This window comes from Peromyscus maniculatus, chromosome 1 (assembly GCF_049852395.1).
Source record: "Peromyscus maniculatus bairdii isolate BWxNUB_F1_BW_parent chromosome 1, HU_Pman_BW_mat_3.1, whole genome shotgun sequence".
NCBI classification, from domain to species: Eukaryota; Metazoa; Chordata; class Mammalia; order Rodentia; family Cricetidae; genus Peromyscus; species Peromyscus maniculatus.
This window is the reverse complement of record NC_134852.1, coordinates 194,854,987-194,876,499: the sequence shown is the minus strand read 5'-3', so window position 1 is coordinate 194,876,499 and position 21,513 is coordinate 194,854,987. Positions and strand designations below refer to the sequence as shown.

Here is a 21,513-nt window from a genome sequence, read left to right as displayed (position 1 = left end):
ACCCCACAGACTCCAGAATTCTGCAGTCATTTAGAAACCAGGCCTATGCCAGAGGTACACTGTGATTACCAGAACTATATATTTAGTTTTGAAATCAGCAAGTTTGAGGACTACAACTTTGTTTTTCAAAATCACTCCAGTTATTTGGGGCCCAGTGTCTTCATTGGGGAATTTGAAGATCAGCTTTCTAATTTCTGAAAAAGTAGGCATCAGATGTTGTCCAATTTGGAAAGTTATCTTAGTATTGCTTTCCAGCAGATGAAAGTGGGATATATTTTGAAATTTATTACATACTTATTTATTTTGTGTGTACATGTACATGTGTAGGCTCCTGAGGAGGGATCAGATAACAACCTTAAAATAGCTAGTTCCCTAATGCAAGAAATCCACAGTCTGTTTAAAGGGCAAAGGATTTATTAAGGGGAAGAACCCACTGTACAGAACAGAATTGATACAGGTTCTGGAAGGCTGTTCCTGGAGCCTGGATCAGTCTCACATCCAAGTCCACCATGGAGCATAGAGTGGCCAATGCCTATGTGCCTCAGGTGTTAAGGGTCACTGAGAGGCCACACCCCAGGGGCATGTACTTCAAGATCATAGGCAGGTGGAACAGTAACCTGCTGCCTCTCTAGGGGCGATGCTTCAGGGTCATAGACAGAACAGCTCCCCACTACAGCTCCCTCCTTCCACCACACAGGCCCCGGGAAAAACTCAGGTCACCTTTATTCAAAGAGCCGTCTCAAAGGCCTCATTTGGAGTTTCAGAGTACCAGTTTGAGACTTCTTTTGCTAAACTTAGTCCTAAATACTTTCTTTGTGATGCTATTGTAATGTAATTGCTTTCTTCATTTCATTTTATGATTGCTGGCATTGACATTTTTATTTACTTTGCAAAAGCTAAACAAAGCACTGTGTATTTGTACATTTACAATTAGGGTTAAATAAGGCATTGTGAGAAGTAAAATACAGACTATAAAGTATCTTTGAAAACAGAAATCCTATGAACTGATTATCAGGATGGTTTGGTAAGAAAAACTGACTAAAATTCTTTGTTCTAACCTAGTAAGGAAAACTGAATTTGTATACCTACAAATTCAATTATTGAGCACTCTGGCTTCTGAGACTAAAAACCTAGTGTTAATAATAGCAAAACCCATGTAACGGTTAATATTGATTGTCAGCATGACAGAATCTAGAATAACTAAGCGACAAGGTTCTGGGTACACCTCTGAGAAATTATTTACATTATGGTGAGGTGGAAAGAAGCACCCAGAACATGGGCAGAACCATTCTATGGGCCTGGGCTCTGAACCGAATAAAAAAGGAGAAAGTGAGCTAAGCAGGAGCATTCATGGCTCTCTTCTCCCAGGCTGCAGATGTGGTGTGACCAGCTCACTTCCTGGTAAAACGACAGTAACCTGGAACTGTGAGCAAAAGTAAGTCCTCCTTTAAACTTCTTTTATCAAGAGCATGTCACTGCAGCACAGTGTCAAGACAAGTAACTAATACACCCCATAATTCTTACTCAACACTTCATGACCATCAGATAGAAAGTCTATAAACTGTACACCCCTGATGAGTTTTTCCATTAACACAGATTCCATTATCACCAAGAATTACAGACCTTCCGTAAAAACAATGTCTACTTCCCTCATGCTTTGGGTATTATTTAGAGCTGTTTACATTTCTATTCTTAACACTCTTGTGTGTGTGTGTGTAAGAGAGAAAGCGAGGAGGGGGACGGACACGGGACATGACACAAACTGTTAATGCTCTCTGTCCTGAGAATCTCAGCAAAGTATCAGAAGGAACTGGCGAGCTAGAAGGAGAGACATACATGGGACACAAAAGAGGGAAATGCCCTCAAAATAAAAGAGTATAAAGATGAAGAACCAAAGCAAGATTGTAAAGGTAGGACCACTAACATAGAGGGATCAGGGTTAGACACACAGGACAGAGCTTTATGGACATCCGATCACACTGTGAACTCTGAGTTTGCATTTGCGTTAAATAAAATTAACCTTGGGTTAGGAGGCTGCATTAGCAACTCCTTGACAGAAAGTAATCAGAGAGCATCAGAGAGCATCTGGGAGAGACAGACACAGGAAGTAGTAGGGTGGGGTTTGGAGTGGCACAGCCTTTTCTGGTTTAGGGAAGCGGAAGCATGGGTCTTTTGGAGACACCAGCAAGGAGAGAAAGTTAGCTAATTGCAACCCAGCCTCTCTGAGCTAGAAGGTTTTTAACCCAGTCTTTGAACCTTGAGCCTTATTTATAAACAGAATAATAGAAGACAGATACTTATACTGATGATCTAGGTACCTTTGAGGCAGACCTAGACTGTCTGATATAGTACCTGCACATGATATGAGGCTATGGAGTACCTGAAATACAGCTAGTTCACATAAGATGAGCTTTAAGTATAAAGTACGTAGCAAGTTTCAAAGATTTAATACAAAAACAGAACATAAAATATATCTTATTTATGATTTCTTACACTAATCATATGTTGAAATGGTATGCTGGACATATTATATTGAAATACATAAACTATAACTGCTTGTTCTTATATTTTCTAATATGACTAGTGGAAAATTCAAACTTATTGCCAGGTGTGGTAGCACAGCCCTTTAATCCCCAAACTCGAGAAGTAGTGGGTCTCTTCAAGTTTTCGGCCAGCCTGGTCTTCATGGCGATTCCAGGACAGCCAGGGCTTTACAATGAGAATGTCTCAGGGATGGAGGGAGGGAGGAAGGAGGGAGGGAGGGAGGGAGGGAGGGAGGGAGGGAGGGAAGGGAAGGATGAAATTCAAAGCTATACATGTGGCTCATATTTCTATTGCAGACAACTAATCTTAAGTGTTACAGGTTCGGGGGCAATATTTACTAAAGTCAATATGAAATATTTATATTGTAAGACTCACCTTTTATGGTTTTTGTTTTGTTTTGCTGCTTAGAAAGCATAGGTGAAACCAGAATACTCCTCTGTTATTCAACTTGATTCCACAAACTATTCAACTAGTCAACTTCTTCAAAGTATGGTCTTGAAGAGTCTTACTGCCCTAGTAGTCTGGCCAGCTCCACAAAATAGAGCTTAACTTATTATGACATAATCATCCAAATCTATTTACAGAACATTTTTAAAAAATAAAAGAATAATGAGAAGTAAAAAAAAAAAAATCCACAGGCTCTTTAATTCTTCATTGTTTAAAATACAAAAAGAAAATAAAAAGATTTGATTTATTCTCTATAGATGAAAAATTAAAATATGCTACATTATTTTGGGAGAGTTATCTACATCTCTGTCAGATGGGCTGCTATTATTATCCCGAATTCTTTGTGCAGACAGAGAATATGTCACAGATAGACTAAAAGGATATCCCTATGGTTACAAATCAGATTACTGACAAAGTCTGAATCATAATTCCAGTCACCTGGCTGCTAATCTAGCCTTCCATCCAATAACACAGTAAAGCGGCCTTACAGTAAATGGAAGCAGAAGCAATGTCCTGTCAGTGTTCAGTGCATCACTCTTTTGTTTTAAGGATTTATGGGTACATCTGTTGTAGGTGGGAGGGAGGAAGTATCAATGGCAAAGTTGAAAAGATAACAGCGGCTTTCATTGCACGCCTATATACTAATAGGCTACAGAGTAATTTAAAAAAACAAAACAAAACAAAACAAAAAAACATTGCCCATGATAAGCAGAGTAACAGCCTCCTAAATATGTTCACACCCTGATTCTTGAAACCTGTAAAAACACCACACAGCATGTGAATTAAGGCAGCAGACCCAGATGTGCGAATCAGCTGACCTTAAAATAGCTAAGATTATCTTGGTGGGTCCAGTGCAATAATACGCATCTCTAAAAGCTGAAGACCTCACAGGAAAGAATCAGTGAGTAGACTTGACTGGCCACTGCTAGCTTTGCAAACAGAAACGGGGCCATAAACCAGGGAATGCAGGGCAGCCTCTGGTACTGAAAAGGGTTTTTAAAAATAAAATAAATCACCTCCCTTACAGCTTCCATAAGAGATCACAGCCTTGCCAATACCCAGATCTAGTCCAGAGGTGATCTATCTTGGGACTTCTGATCCCTAGAACTGCAAGAATATTAATTTGTGTTGTTGTAAGCCACTGAGTTTCTAGCCACTTATTACAGCAGCAGTATACTATATGCTATATGTATACTATATGTATATCGAATATACTTTTTTCTTTGCCTCATGTCACCAAACAGATATGACACATCCCAACCAAAGAGTATGCTTTGAAGGCCTACATGGTGCACACTTCCTCCTACTATTCTGAGCACTGACTAGGATGTACCTTTGTATCTGCCCTTTGTACATCTCAAGCATTCTCCATGGACCTATTCAAATACTGCCCATACTGTGAATGCTCCCTAAACACCCCATGGGTCACTCATATTGTCCTCTGTGCATCTAACAGTACTAATTTCACCTGCACTTTCATAGTATTCACTACACAGCACTTTGTACCATGGCTAGACCTCTCCTTCTCTAATTCGATCCTAACCCCCAAATCATCCATCAGGCCTCCAAATGTGCGGATGATCATTTATGGACTCTGGCACCAGAGAACAAATGGAAGCTCTAGTACCCGCCTATGAATTTAGCACATGACTCACTTAGCACATGAAAATACAGAAAAAAGGAACCAAGTGAACGTGCCAACTGTCATGAATCAGGACCTGCTTCCTTTTCAGACAGCACAGACAGGTGAACATGGTGGGCTGACCTTGGCATTCTTGGAAAGCTGTTATACAGATATACTAACAGTCGAAACACATAGTAGGTTGCATGTACAGTTAAGAGGAAAACTGGGGGGTTTCTCCTCTTTCCCATAGGCTTCTAAGAACAGACGAGGAGATACCACTGATAAAGTAGAATGGTAAGAATAACCAGCTGAATGAAATTAAAAAAAAAAAAAGTCAAAGGAAGAATGCTAACAGGTTTCAACTTTTTCAAATTAGTCCTCAAGTACTGCTATGATACTCAATGACAACAATTGTCCAAGAAACTTAAGAAAACATTAAGCTAGCAAAATTGACATTCATTGTCATTTTGCTTCTGAATTTCTCTAGAACCCAAAACAATTTTTCCTTATGCTACTTTGAGTTACCCAGAGTCTTGCATCATATGCACAGCTGGTCTACCACCACACAAGTTACCTTGCTTCTACTTCACAGGGTATTATCCTTGCCCATCTATTCCTCTCAGCAACAGGCAAGAGACATGTATTTCTGACGTTTGACAGCAGACTCAGACCCACTGCTTTAAGAAGAAAGCTAATCTTAATCCGAGCAAGCAGTATAATACAATAGCATGAAGGATTAGCTACTTAGTCTCGATGTTTAATCTGGTATCCAGTATGCCTGGCATCTTTTTGCTTTTTCCTTAATCATTTCAGCCTTTGGCCAATCTATACAAAGCTCTGTATAAGATTACTGAGAAGGACTCATGTTTCCTCTGTCTTAATTCTAGGCTTCATGCAAATCTCCATCTTCCCATACACCAGAGTTACCACAACAAAACCAAGTCTGGATTTGAATATAGTTAGACTATCCAATATCATTTCTGCAGTCAGGACTACAGCTGGTCACTCCTTCCTTACACCTAGCAACAGAGTAACTCACCAGTAGTTTTTGATACAAATTATAACATTAATTAAGATCCAAGCTTATGCAAGATTGTGTTTCCCTAAAGTATGCTTTGTCTTTAACCAACCTTCCAACATAAATGGATCTTTAATTCTGGAGAAGTTGTTGTCTGTTTATTTCTGACAAGGGCAAAGAAGTAGATTCTTTGCCAACTCCCGCCTCTCCTCTCTGCCAGTGTCCTTGAACATATAATGAACTGAATGGAATAAACATTGTGAGTCAGGTCACTATCGCATCTCCATCTGCCCCAGCCACATAGACTTCATACAGAGTTTGCTGAACAGAGCACACTCAAGCACAGAACCAGGAGCACCAGGAATCTGGTGCTGCAGAAGGAAAGCCTCCTTCACGCTGCCAGTACGGACTCAGAACTGTTTTCTTCAGCTGTTAAACAGCTCAGAATTAAAGTGTTAATGGCTTGTACATCACTCAACAAATCTAACAACACTCAGAAGGGAGTTTTTTAATTTTAGGAATCACCAGGTTTAAAACAACAACAACAGCAACAAAAGGGATCTACTTAATGTTCCCTCTTTTTGTGTGACCCAGGGGTCTCTAATCACCATGCACTAACAGACTGAACAAGGCAGATGATTCAATCAAGTGAACCTTTGCATGGCCCATGTGATCACAACAGAACACACAACAACTGGAAGATGTCTCTACAAATTCCCACTCTGGTAGTCAATAACCTATCAGTTCAGAAAGTTTTATAAAAATACAAAATATAAAACCTGTTAAGATGAGCTGAAACTAATTTAAAAAAAAAACATTGTGAAAATAGAAACAGTAATAAAAAAAATGGAAAGTATATGCTTTCGTCATTTTTTTCCTGTAAATCTAAAATTGTATAAAAATAATCTATACATTAAAAGAAACAGGAGAAAGAAGTTAGGCACTCAGAACAATATGGAAGAAAGATCTATAGTCTTTTTTTTAACTTCATGGCCTCATCAACATGGAACTGTTATTAACCAGTTCAGCCCTGGGAGATCTAGTTTGTCTAGAGTGTGTGTGTGTCATTCAGACAATCAAATAACATCTTGTGTTGCTGTTTTAGTCATTGATTTAAATTAATTACCATTCAGATTGCTGTGTGGCTATATGATCAAATAATCACATATTTTCTCTCTAAATAAAATATGAGCAATTTTAGAACATAGCCAGCATTCAGTACAATGCTTTTAACATAGTAGTAGAAATAATATCTTGCTATTTGCAATTTAGTGTCTGGTGGTTTGAAAGAAAATGGCCACCAAAGGGAGTGGCATTATTAGGAGGTGTGGCCTTGTGGAGTAGGTGTGGTCTTATTGGAGGAAGTGTGTCACTGTGGAGGGCTTTGAGGTCTCATATATGCTTAAGATACCTCTCAATGTTTTAGTACACTTCCTGCTGCCTTCTGATCAAGATGTAGCCAGCACCATGGATGCCTGCATGTTGCCATGCTCCCTGATAATGGACTGAACCTCTGAACTGTGGCAGCCACCTCAATTGAATGTTTTTCTTTATAAGAGTTGCTGTGGTCACGGTGTCTCTTCACGGCAATAGAAATCCTAACTAAAACAGTGTCAAAACTCCAAGTGTTCAATATTTGCTGTTCAACTGCTAAGTGATGAGAATACAGTATCAACCAGTTAAAAGAATGGTCTGGGGCCGAGCGGTGGTGGCGCACGCCTTTAATCCCAGCACTCGGGAGGCAGAGCCAGGCGGATCTCTGTGAGTTCGAGGCCAGCCTGGGCTACCAAGTGAGTTCCAGGAAAGGCGCAAAGCTACACAGAGAAACCCTGTCTCAAAAAACCCAAAAAAAAAAAAAAAAAAAAAAAAGAGTGGTCTGAAAGCAGCACTATAAAGGGTTTTCCTCCCTCTGTATTTCATAGAGGCTCTAAGAGGCTGAACTCTTAAGTTTTTTTTCTTTCTAACTTGGTTTCTCCACTTAAAAACAGACAACATTTTTGTAGCAGACTATAGGGAGACAGAGGATGCCAGAATGCTGATTAATATAGTGAGTGGAAGTGTGTGCAATTCCTTACTTTGGTCCCCAATTCTCAGGGTTACACAAGGTTAGTGGCTTTCTGTAAACTGAAAGACTACCTATTTCTATTTATTTCTATGCAAAAACTCAAAGATAAGATATGGCCAATGAAGGTGACCAATGCCAACATCCATCAACACCGTTAGTGCTATACAGTTGGTACCTCACCTGCCCTTCTACCAATAAGTTTGCTGGCCATAATAGGAGGCAGCAGGGACTATGAATGTTTTGTTGCTGTTGTTTTCCCTGGGAAATAGTTAATTACTAGAGAGATAAAAGAGGTCATGCCAACATTCTCTCCTTTATTGGTTACCAGTTTAAATTTCTGGGCATCCAATATCCTGGCTTTAGAAGATGAAATGTAGTTGCCAGGCCATTAAAGGTAGTGCATATCTTTAATCCCAGCACTCAGGAGGCAAAGGCAAGCTGATCTCTGAATTCGGGGCCATCCTAATCCACAGATCAAGTTCCAGGGAAGTCAAGGCTACACAGAGAGACTTTGTCTTGAAAAAATAAATAAACAAATTAATTAAAATGAAAATAGAAGATGAAATGTGATCTTTGACAATGCATCAAGGGTTGCAGTTCTAGGAGCTCTTATGACTTCACTATGTTCTATTTTCTTTTGACCAGTTTTAGAGGTTCAAATGTAACTTATCAATGTTTGCCATACCCTACTTTACAGCATATCTTCCTGCCTATTAGAAGCATTAGATATGCTTCTATGTCTAGCCCTTATCAACAAATAAATAGGCCAACTGGGAAAAAAGCCAAAGCCGCCTGTTGGAACACTTTCAAGGTAGATAAAGCACTCTAGTTCTGCATTTAATTAAGTATGTTTGAGTAATATAAATAATAAACTAAGAGCAAAAGTCACCAAAGGGCTATTATATTATTAGATTTGTGGTAGAGTTGGGTCTACTGCATCCACAGCCCATCAGATTCCTTCTATTTGCACCCATCCTCATCTCTTAACCTAGCCCCACCCCTCCTTAAGTATTGCCAAAGACATATAGGCACTAGCTCTCTTCGGCTTAAAGCACTACATACTTCATTTTCTCGGCATCCCCGGCCTTCAGTCATCCAGCATCCTCTCACTGTTACCATGCTTCTCAAAACACTTGACTGCTGCCTAAATTCTTTTGTACCTAGATGTGAAAGACCAAGCTGCATGCATGAATCCCCTCTTCCAAAACATAAATGAAATTGAAATCCCTAAGAATCTGAGTCCTCACAACAAACGTGTCTAAGTGAATAGAGGCCAACCTCAAAAAAGACAGTACGTCAATTCTAACTGGTCATTTCCACCCGTCGTAGGTAGTTATTAAGCACCGCCATGTGTACAGATGCTTTTTGCAAGAAGTTATTCTTTCTCTCCCAGTCTCAAGTCAGCCTTTTGTCAACTCCTATAACAGTTTCCTTTCTCTGACTAAGATCCTTTGCCAATGATCTGAACCTTATAAAGCTGCCCCCATTCATCTAACTCCTCTATTAGTATTTCCTAACATGAGTTGGGCCTCAAACTCCTGTTTGATAGTAATTTTATAACTACCACTAACAATAGTTCCCCAGTCACATTCTGACAGACATTTAAGGCAAATATTGTAAAACTTTACTATTGGTAACTATGGGGGTCCAGGCCCTCGACAGTCCCCTCCCAGGGTCCGGGAAGGATCTACAACTAGCTGATAATTTAATCTTTGATAAGAAATGAATCTATGTACACGAAACTCCTTAGTCCATACACTTTATTATTTTGTGTCAGTTCTCTCTCTACACAGCTTCTATTCTGCTCCCATGCCTAGCTCCTTTCTTGTCTGATTTCTCTCTACATTTATCTGCTGTCCCCTCTGAGTTCTAATTTAATTCTCTCATCTTAGTTCTGCCCCATCTACGTTCTCATCCATCTAGTCCCTTAGCTCCTCTCCCATCTCCTTCTCTCTCATCTTGTTCTTCCCCACCTGGCTCTTCCTCATCTTGTTCCTCTAGTACTCTCTTCTAGCCCTTCAATCCAGTTCTTACCCATCTAGTTCTTCTGTTCTCTTTTCTCTTCTCCATCTCGCCCTCAAGTTCTCTCTCAAATTCCTCCTGTGAATCTCCTTATACCTCTCCTCAGTTGTTCCTCCCCTAGTTCTCTAGGGTATCCAGTTATAAACCCAAGCAATAGCAATCCTCCCCCTCCAGCCAGGTCACCAGGCTTGAATTCCTACAGGGTCATAAAGGCAGGTAAGAATTTTCCTCAGGCAGTGACCACTGGGCTTTCTTTTACAACCCAAAAGGGGAGTGGTTAAAGGAGAAGGTAAACTGAGAGCTAATGTCGGTCAGTACATCAGAAAAAGGAAATTTGTGTGCTCATTCTACATTCCTAGAAGTGGTTAGGTAAGAAGTTAGGAGTCTATAATGTTAGTAATAGAAAAGGAGGGTCTCAGATTGCACAAGAAATAAAGCTATCCACCTGATCTAGGGAACAAGGGTGTTACCTTAGTTCAGGAGATCCGTTTGGCCTTGGATGCTTAATAGGTATTTTAGATAAATACACTGTTATGAGTTCTTGGAGGCACACAAGAAAATCATTTTAGGAGCCAGCTAATATATATACAAAAGCTAAAATATCGCCAAGACTTCTTAAACCATGGACTTGACCTTTGGAAAAGTCCTTGACTTTTCCAAGCAGTAGCTTTTGTGATAGTAGCTGAGTTCCATTACATTTTCCTGTGGCTTGCAGCACATTACATGTTTCAGAATCACTTGAAAAAGTTAATAGATAAGTTGTTGGACTAAAGAATATGCAATTCTTAGAAGTTCCCAGATGATACTTACCCTGCTGGTCCAAATATCATACTCTAGGAACCACTTACCGTCTCTGCGAATCTGACGAAGGAAAGCAATGAAGAAATGCACTGGACATATGCAATTCTGATGTAAATTCAAAAGGCTCATGGATGTTCACTCATAACTACTCTCCCGTCTGTATTTCGTTCTAGGGAATGCTGGCTGAAGATGTCTCCTATTTGGTATCAGGCAGCACTCATGACAGCAATAACGAAAGCCAGTAAAACACCCAAGAATGAGGGAGGACTGCCTGACAGTGGAAACTAAGTTCTGTCCATGTGCTGTTCTCTTTAGTTCTGGGGTCGCTTTCACAGTGTGTGCTATTCTTCTATACACCTGATTTAATTCTTAGAAACAAGAAACTCATCATTTAGCATTGAAAAGGCTCTTCGGTGGCTCAGACAAAACCTTTCAGGTAAAGACATGCTCTGTTAGAAAGAACATGAATGTAAATGACAACTTCAATTGTCAATGACAGAACAGGACTGAAATCCTGATGTCTTTCCTAAAGGATAACTACCTGGGGAGCTCATAAACAAACCACTCCCCCCTTCCAGACCAAGGCCATGTGAACCCATAATAAGAGAGAGAAAACGGTTCTCTATTTAAAAGCAGTGGCTCTAATTTGTAATAAAGAATTTAAATGGCAGAGAGAATAAATGTTAAAATATGAAAATGACTGGAGCTCAAGCATTTGTACAATGCATTCAAGTCACACATTTTGTATTTATGAATTCTAATGCTTCAGCACATCATTATTCACTTATAGGTCCTTATATGTATCAGTAGTCATTTATTCAATTGATTTCAGTATTGACTCTGTAAAAAATAGTCATATTCTTTCATTTTCTTCTCTACTTCCTTTACAGTTTTCAACATTCCAAAATTTACTAAAAGTAAAAATGAATGATTAAGTTATAAAATTATTTCCTTCCCCCAAATGGCTTATGTAAAAATACATGTTGTCAACACAGAAAAACATTTTGAAGTTTCCTCTCTGTATTTCCTCAATGAGCAGTCAGAATCCATTAAATTCATATTTAATCTATTCAGTATAACATCTCTTAGAACTTAGCAATTACAGATATAGCAGGATTATGTATGTTTTAACTTTTCCATATCTACCAGATATTCTTTTCTTAATGTATAATCCTGTCAAGCTATTGCTACTGCAAGAACTTAAACTGAATGTGAGAAAGTGAATGAATGTATACAATGTCTATCAGAAATACTTCCAAATCTAGATTTCCTAAGTTTATAAACTGTCTAAATATCAAGTAATTTCAACTGAGCATACCTCTTGGAGAAGACGCGGATCTACACAGTCACCATCATCATTAAACATAGATTCCCAGCTTTCCTCCACAGCAATACTTCCTTGCATGTGAGAAGTGTCTGTTGTTTTTAGCTCTCTGGATGTTTGCACAGATGAATCTCTATCAGAAAACGATAGGCCACACACTGCATTCTCTGAGTCATCTTCCTCTTTAGTTTTAAACTCTTCAGCAGTTCTTAGTTCGTGCAATGCCTCTGTTATCTCCTCAGTACTATTCAGATCACTGCCCAAGGCACTCTCCGAAAGGACTTCTGTCCCATTTGACACACTCAGTTCAGAGTCCGAACAAGTGGTACAATTACTATCAGCAATCTTCTTTATGGGTAAAGAGCAAGCACAGCCTGACACACTCTCTATCAACTTTCCTGTTGACTCTGTAAAACTAGATGCAATACTCTCAGCATAAATATCTGAGCAAGCAGTTAGGCTGCTAATGTTTTCAGAGTCGTTCTCACTTTCAGCCGCATCAAGCAGGGCTACATCTGCACTCATTTCTAGATAATCTGAGAAATGACTTGCATTGCTACTACTCTCATCAGATTCTCTAACGGCAACTACACACGGGCTGCCCGCAGTCACATGATCACAAAGTGCACCTGCAATGTCCTCCGTATACGCCTTGCTGGTTGTGTCACATACGTTCTCAAATCCATTATCTGTGTCTATTTCACGAGCAAGGACAGCTGTATCAGACGGGTCATACTTTACACATAACTCATCAGCAGAGCTGTCACTCTCGCATCCTCTAGTCACTGTTGGATCAATAATGCCATTTGTGCTCTCTAATTTGCTAACTACAGCCATTTTAAGAGAAATGTTACCCATAGTCTCAGGAATGGAATCTACACCTTTCTGACCCAAGACAGACTCTGTAGTGTTGACTGTATCCTCACTCTCAACTTCAAAGTCTATAAAAGTTGGCTCAACATCATCACCTGGACCTCCAGGCACAGAAACTGCCGAGGTGCTCCCCGGACTGTGCTCTGACACTCCATCTGATGTTTCCACACTGGGTGGTGCAGGTGCAGGATCAGAACTTAGTGTTACCGGTATAACCATACCCTCTGGTTTCAACAGAGCGGTAACAACCTGAGGAAACTGGGAGACGAGCTCCATAACTTTGGCCTCCGTTTCAATTCTGCTTTCCAACTTTCTATTTACAAAAGTTTCTCCACTAAAAGCACAAAGCCCCATGTTCTGGAATGATCTGTCTGGAACCTGAGCACCATTGACTTCTGAGTAAGACTTTGAGAGAAGCACCTCCGGGTGTCCCGTCACTCCCACAGTCGGAACTTCCAAACACTCCATTTCCTTTGGTTCAAAAAGTCTTTGTAGAGGTATATTAGATAGAATCCCACCAGGGGGCGCTTCTTGAGATGAGGCTTCTTTGGATTCTTCACTTCCTCTCTTAGCACAAACCTTATCTTTATTCTTTTTTTGAAGACACCCATCTTTCCTTAATTTTGATGAAGATCTCTTTCCTTCCTTATAGTCATACTCCCTTCTATGAGAACGGCCACTTAGTCTTTGAGACTCGGGGTTATTTCCAGAGATCCTCTGGGGGAGACAACCTTCTTTTTGCTCTGTCACCACAAGGGCAGGAGGCCGGCAGCTTTCTTCCTTGTCACCTGCCTTGAGAAGTGCTGTACCCCTTCGAGCTTTAGGTACATAAAGTGCCATGTCAGGCCTTTTGGTTCGAACTCTGCATCTCTCTGCTTCTTGCTGCATGGCACCACTTCAATCTGAAAGAAAATGGAAGATTTAATAATAAAAACTAAGTATAATGTATTGAACCAAGAAAAATTTAAAGAATGGGTAGAGGGTCTACTAATCTATTCCATTGCAATTGCCAACGTTAAAAAAAAAGTAAAATCTGTCATAAAATACTTAACGTAATCATGCATGTAACTAAGGAAAGTAGATCCCCAAAGCCCCATGAGGTCAGACTTTATCAAAACACACCCTTTTGAGAGTCTGCCAATGCCTATTGGACTAAGAGAGCCTTCATTCAGTAACTGATGGAAGCAGATACAAAGATCCACAGCTAAGCACCAAGCCGAGCTCCAGGTGTCCAGTCAAAGAGAGTGAAGAAGGATTCTATGAGCAAGGGGCATCAAGATCATGACGGGGAAATCTACAGCGACAACCAAACCAAACTAGCAGGAACTCATGAACTGTGGACCAATAGCTGCGGAGCCTCCACAGGACTGGACTAGGCACTCTGCATAGGCAAGACAGTTGTGTAGCTGGATCTGCTTAAAGGGCCTGACAGTGGGATCAGGATCCATCCCTGGTGCATGAGCGGGCTTTTTGGAGCCCACTGCCTATAGTGGGACACCTTGCACAGCCTTGGTGCAGGGGGAGGGGCTTGAACCTGCCTCAGCTGAGTGTATCAGCCCATGGGAGGCTTTGCCTTGGGGGAAGTGGGATGGGGGGGTTGGGAGAGAAGGCTGGGGGTTGGGAGGAGAGAAGGGAGGGGGACCTGTGGTTGGTATGCAAAATGAATAGAAAATTTCTTAATAATAAAAAATAAAAAAGGGGGGGGAAACACACCCTTTCTTTGGATCTTCAAAACCACTTGCTCTACCTTTCAAGTTTTCTCCTTTTAAAAAAGTAATTTGTCTTAGCTTGAATTTAAAAACAGATTGTGTGAACAGTGATGGCTCTTCTGTCCTCATAAAGAATAGCCATCTCCATGTTCCAAAGCTTAGACTTCTGCTATGAAGAGTATTTTCAAGGAGGATCTCAAAACGCCACAACTGCCAGCATAAACACATACACACACACACACACACACACACACACACACACACACACGTACATATAGAGCCAAGTGTGACAGCTATACAATGAAGCAATTGATTGAGGAATTAATTCTTCCTAGAAAATGATACATTTGAATCATGATATTGCTGAAAAAAAAGAAAAAAAGATAGGGGAAAAGAGAAAGGTACTGAATTACCCTGGTCTAAACATTACACATTTGTGTGCATGTGTATGTGTGTATGTGTGTGTGTGTTTCACACCAAACTTTGTAAATATACATATTCCTTTGTACCAACAAAACAAAAATACAATGTTGAAGAAAAACTTTTTTTTTTTTAAGTTTAAGTCAACCATCCCTAACCTAAAAAACCAAAATTTCAAAACCCAAAACTTTCGGAGTGACATGTCAGCACTCAATATTGGGTTTTGGAGCTTTCAGAATTGTTCCTGGATTAGCAAATGTTCAGCCAGTAAGTCAATATACCAACATTCTAGGAATAAAAAAACAAACGAACAAGAAAAACCCCACAAACCCCTGAAATTTGGAACACTCCTGCTGCAAAGCATTTCAGATCAAGGAAACCCAGCCTATAATTAGTCACTTTAGTGATCCACTCTGAGTTTTCTCTGCTTCCAGCAGTAATAAGATAGATCCAAGCAGGAAGAAGGAAAGTGGAGCACGGGAAAACTAAGATGAGCCAATCCACACTAGTAATCCCTGATGACCTCCACCATGGTTTGTCCAAGGATTTAACAGAACTTTAGGAAAGATTAAATAAACCTTTATCTAGTGCCAATAAACACAAGGAAACATGCTAGGCACATTGGATTATTCTTTTAATTTTCAAACTAGTCCTATGAAGCATGGCGGTCTTAGGACAAAGAGAAAAAAGGGCTACATAACAAACTCATATACACCTTCTAATAGTCCACAACATATTATTTTAAAGGAGTGATATGAAGAAAGACGGAAAGCCTGTCACTCCTGTTCACTCTGCCTTAGATTCCTAAAAAGTCATTTGATCACAATATTCTTGCATCATTGATGACACTCTTGCATGGCAGGATTTGTTTTTTTGTTGTTGTTTGTTTGTTTAAGCCTAAAAAAAATGCCATGATCAAGTATCTCCAGTGATGGTCTTATTTCTGGGTTGCTTCTGTTTTGTAAGATGACACGAAGTCTCACTATGTATCCTAGGCTGACCTAGAACTTGGTATAGAGCCAAGGCTGACCTTGAATTCAAGAGTCTCATGCTTCAGCCTCCCCAGTGAAACTTCCTTATACATTTAGCCTCTCATCTTCTACTAAAGTATTTATTAGTACTTATTTAGTTAATTTTGTCTGTGTGTGCACACACACGTGTGCATGCATGTATGTACTTGTGCACATGCACCATTGTGCCATGTGGTACCTTGACAGGAATCGGTTCTCTCCTTGCATCATGAGAATCCTGGAACTTGAACTCTGGTTGTCAAGCTTGGCAGCTAGCACCCTTACTTGGTGAGCCACCTAGCTGAAGCCCCTTTGCTACTTTGAACTCTTACTATCTGGTCCAACACTGTTCATAGATTTTCTATTATTCTGATTGTGGAAGAATATATATATTTTAAATGTATTAATTTATTTATGTGTATATCTGTGTATACACACATGAACACCACAGTGTACTCATGGAGGTTAGAGTTGATTCTTTCCTTCCATGATGTGGATTCTGGGGACTGACCTCAGGCTGTCAGTCTTTGTAACAAGTACCTTTACCCACTGAGCCATTTTGCTGGCCTATGACTTTAATAGTGAGCCAAATTTCAAAAAGGTCAAAGTTTCTAAGGTATATGCATCCTACTTGAAGGGATGTAATTAACAGTGTGTCCAATTCAATTAGTAAAGCACCTATCGGTATATACCTTGGCAAACTTCTGGGCAAAAATGGGCAGATGTGGATTAGCTGAAATAGCTTGTAACTCTTGTTTTGACTGATTAAATTACAGAAGTAATGATAGTGAATAGAAGTGAATGTAAACAAGGAGAGGGTACTGAACAATATGGACTTTCATCCCCACAGTCCTTTCAATTTATTATTTTATATGGCAGTCAGATACACACAATCAACAAACAGTACAAAAGAAATGTGATAGTTAAAGGGAGATCTGGAACTAGAGGTAAGATTTGGGAAAGGAGGAAATTAAGCTTAATTGACACATCCACCAGGCCTTCTCAAACAGGTAGTCTGGACACTTAAGTCTGTTCTTACCGAGTACAGAGGTATCTCTGATAAGGTACTTTCCTCCATCTGGGGATGGACCTGGCCGGATGCTGCCAATAACGATAATTACAGGGAGACTTGAACTGGGGTTCCGGCTGTACATAGCTGTCAGCACAGAAGGTTATCTAAATATTCCTTTAGTAGAGGGGAAATGGTGCCCAATAAATGGTGGAAAAGCTACAATAGCACACAAGAAACTCATAGCAGGAAACAGCTGATAATCAAAGCCAATATCACCAAGGCTCCTTAAACCTCAGCTTGACCTCTGGAAGGCCCTTGGCTTCTTCCAGGTATTAGCTTTGTCGTAATCAGCTGAAATCCTACTTTGTATATTTTTGCGGCTTGTAGCACATTTCTAGAATCTGAAGTGAAAACCAAGAAGAAGGCAACAGACAATAAACACAATGGTCTGTTTGGGATTAAAAAAAAATCTAACGGAAGATTTACTTCTGTAAAATCTACTCAAAGAAGTATCTGACATCTTCCATTTCAGGCACAAGGTTTAAAAAAAAGCCAAAATGTGATGAGGAAGTTTTAAAAAGCAACACTTCGCATGGAGAGGAAGGCCATCCTATTACATGATTGGGAGAACTAACTGAGGGATGCTTCCTGCTCTCTAGAGGGGTTGAAATGGAGCATCACACCTAACGTTACACCAGAGACCAGCCGCTCTACATAAGGGACATTCTTCTTCCACAGTTCTATGTGTCTACATTTCTCCAGAATCAATTGGCAAAAATTAAAAAAAGCAACAGCTTTAACTCAATTTAAGAAAAAACAAAACAAAACCCTATATTTCTATATTTTTCCAATGTTATTATTGGGTAATGAGTGTCGTTTCCAGTAAAAACTATACATCTAAATGACTGGCATAAACTAGAGAAAGCATTTCTATTTATAACAAAGATGGTCTAATTTTAAGCATCTTTCATACTCTAAATCAAATTACTATCTCTAATCTGTAACTAGACTAGTAGAATCCCCAAATTATATACTTCAAAATTGTATGCTATAGTGAACGGTTTCCAAAACAATCCCTTTTCCTTAATGATCATATATCAAATACTATTATTTCTTAAATCAGAATAGCATAAACTTATATTGTCTATTTCCTACCTAAGTGCTAAATTCAATTGGGCCATAACAAGCAGTATGTTGGTAAATTACCAACAAGCTCATGGTGTATTTCAGAGTGTTGGCTGTTTATATCAATGATGTCTATAGTGACTCCTTTGCTCAAGGAATAATGGAAGAGTATATCTTCATTTTTTAAGCTATTCACAATACAGTAGCTAAAGACATGACATTTACATTAGTAGTATTTTCATCGATGTAAGTCTAGACAATCAATAAGTAAGTAATCAAGCCCTGATTTATGGCATCTGTCAATCTCTGTACAGCAAATATTCTTAGCGTGGATAATTTCAAGCTACTAATGTGATATCACTGAACACCAATTTGGGGAAATTTGTAAGGACATATACTAGTCTTCAACTATAGAGATGTATGATACACTATAACTTCCAGGGCACAGTTCGTAAGCAGTTGTTACATTTTAAAAATTCGGCATATTTAATAGTAAGCCTATGTGCTCGGATATGGGACCTGGGGAGGCGGCTCAGATGGTCAAGTACCACTTGCCATACACACATGAGGACTTGAGTTCAACCTCAAGCACTTATAAAAGGGAGGGGGGAAGCTATGCCTGGTGGGCTTGTGCCTGCAGCTTCAGGGCCAGGGAAGCAGACAGAAGGATCCCAGCCAGTGTAGCATAGCCAACATGCTCTAGGGCAAGTGAGACTTGTCTAAAAAATAAAGTGGAGAGCCACTGAGGAAGACACCTGAGGTCAACCATTGCCCCCCCCCCCACACACACACACAGGCCCACACTTGAACATACAAAACCTCCCATCCAGGTATTTACTCACCGAATATGATTTCTTACTTCCGCTCAGCTCTTCCCCATACAGTTTAGCATTTTTTTTAAGTTTTTTTTTTTAATGTTGAAAGAGCTTTTACTAACTTAATTGGAGAAAAGAATTAATTATTCTACATTTTGCAGCTTATTTACTCCAGAAAGACTAGTAACATTCAATTCTGTTCAAAATTACATTTTCTAAAGGGGATAAGAAGCCAGGTTCCTTTTTGATAGAGAGCAGGCAATTACTAAAATGTATCTTTGAAGCAATTCTGACCATATTATTTTCTCTGTAACTTTTGTACACTGGGACTATGCTTCAGCACCTTCCCAACTGCTCCTACTGTTTTCAAGTTCTCTTGAGAAAAAAATGTTAGTAACTTTAAGTACCTCTCTGGTCTATCTTCAGAAGAACATAGATGACACAAACAAATCAAGCTTTAATGTCTTCACAACAGGTCCACACTGTTTGTCCTTTATCTGTTATCTGAATATACTCAGCTCTTCAACCAACAACAGGATGTTAGCCCTTTAAATACTCAATAGACAACCAGGAATTGACTAAACTCAGGATTTAAAAAGGCTCAGACTATCTAATATTTGAAAGAAATGACCCAATGGGTGTGCTAACTATGCTTTGAGAACAAATTCTCTAATGTTCTATATTACTTTGTTGGTTCATATAAATGTATCATAACTACACCATATACATTATCTCAATTTTTTATGGGGGGCATCTCAATGTTTATTTCAGGTTGGCCTTGAACTCACTAGATAGCCTTAGACTGGTCTCAAATCGAAATCCTGTTTCAACCTCTCAAGTGCTGGGATCACAAATGTGCCACCATGCCTACCTGTATCAACTTTCTATTAGCGAGGTTTAACTGAAAACCTATAGGTAAGTTCTAAAAGTTAAAAACAATACAAAATTCATATACTCTTTACCTAATTTACCTACAGTCATATGTCACCACATGTACTTTATCATTTACAATACACACGGCCCTTCTTTCTGTCTACTTCCTTCCCTCCCCCAGGCTGAATGCTTCCCCCGAACTGTTGGAGAGCATTTAGCTAAATCTGATGGTTTTAATATGACCCAGTTTTTATGAGGGCTGGCTGCAAAATGATGATTTTTTCCATCAAGTAGAAGTCACTCCACATTTACCACTCAGGCCAGAGCACTTTTCTGAAAACCAAACCAAACCACGTATCTTAGCTCACAACACACGCTAAGACTTCTTAAGCTAAAAACTCAATACTAAAATCCCAGCAGCTGTGGTTGGACAATACAGGAAATTTCCACCTGAAAAACATTTTCTAACTTTTACAAAATCAAGGATTATTATCTTATCTAATGTTCCATTTGTACAAGAAAAAAAGGGCATGTCTCCAAAAGTTATATGGTCCCTTCACTAGATACAACATGTGCCCCTTTTCTGTTCCTTTCTGAAAATATCCTAGACCTAAGATGCAACAATTAATACAAACCAGATGTCTATTTCTTTCTTTCATTTTTTAGCCATGTCAAATTCTTTTGAAAATGAGGCACAGTACAATCAATTCATGTTAATAAACAAAGATATGAGAGTAAGAGAGGAAAATATTCTTAACTGAAAATACTTCCACAATTAGTTTTATTTCAAATCAATTTTCTGAAGACTAAGTTTCATTAACTTTGTTAAAAATTATGAAATGTTTTAGAATAAAGAAATGTCTCAAGTAAGATACATAGCGAGTTCTGACTCTGGCATCCTCTTAAGCATTCTACAAGAGAGAGAGAGAGAGAGAGAGAGAGAGAGGGAGGGAGGGAGGGAGGGAGGGAGGGAGGGAGGGAGGGGAGGGGAGGGGAGGGGAGGGGAGGGGAGGGGAGGGAGGGAGGGAGGGAGGGAGGGAGGGAGGGAGGGAGGGAGGAAGGGAGGAAGGGAGGAAGGGAGGAAGGGAGGAAGGGAGGAAGGGAGGAAGGAAGGAAGGAAGGAAGGAAGGAAGGAAGGAAGGAAGGAAGGAGGAAGAAGGAAGAAGGAAGGAAGGGAGAAAAGGAGGAAAGAAAGAATGAAAGGGAAGGGAAGGGAAGGGAAGGGAAGGGAAGGGAAGGAAAGGGAAGGGAAGGGAAGGGAAGGGAAGGGAAGGGAAGGGAAGGGAAGGGAAAAGGGAAGGGAAGGAAAGGAAAAAGGGAAGGGGAAGGAAAAAGGGAAGGGGAAGGGGAAGGGGAAGAAGGGAAGGGAGAAACCCAATGTAGTATATTTACATAAAGGGTACACTATCAGACTACAATTGTCACATAATAAAATGCCAATGCAGCTGTCTTAAATACAAGATTCAGGTGGTAGACGGAAAGTCCTACATCATATAGGACTCATTTTAACAGATGTGGTACTTCAAAACAGTGGGAAAATAAGAACACTCCCTGGCTCTTCACTTGGTTTACCTTTCTGTAATATTCAAGTGAGTTCAGTCTATAGCTATCAAAGTTACTGTTTAAGACAGTCGGTTAAATTTTTTTATTTACAGATGGGTTTAGTGCTCCTTGAAAATTTGGTAGACCTCATCTGTAGCTGTCAGGAATAATTTTGAGTACACAAAGCCCTATTTGAGTCTCTCTCGCTGACTCTTCTTAACAAACAGATGTTTAATGGTATTAGAATGGAGTCTAGGGCCACAAACAGGACAGATAAGTGCTCTATCAC

At 39.7% G+C, this 21,513-nt stretch overlaps 1 protein-coding gene across 5 annotated transcripts in view; it reads right to left on the bottom strand.

Annotated features, from left to right (window-relative positions):
* The window catches only part of R3hcc1l (R3H domain and coiled-coil containing 1 like), an 84,399-nt gene that overhangs the window by 17,146 nt on the left and 45,740 nt on the right, over positions 1 to 21,513 (bottom strand). For all 5 annotated transcript variants that reach the window (XR_013048358.1, XM_076563129.1, XM_006990474.4 and 2 more), the window contains one exon: positions 11,840 to 13,620. Coding sequence is in view for 4 of the 5 variants with exons in the window: in XM_076563129.1 (XP_076419244.1) it covers positions 11,840 to 13,606 (1,767 nt within the window). In the remaining variant the exon portion in view is untranslated. The remainder of the gene's footprint in view (positions 1 to 11,839; positions 13,621 to 21,513) is intronic.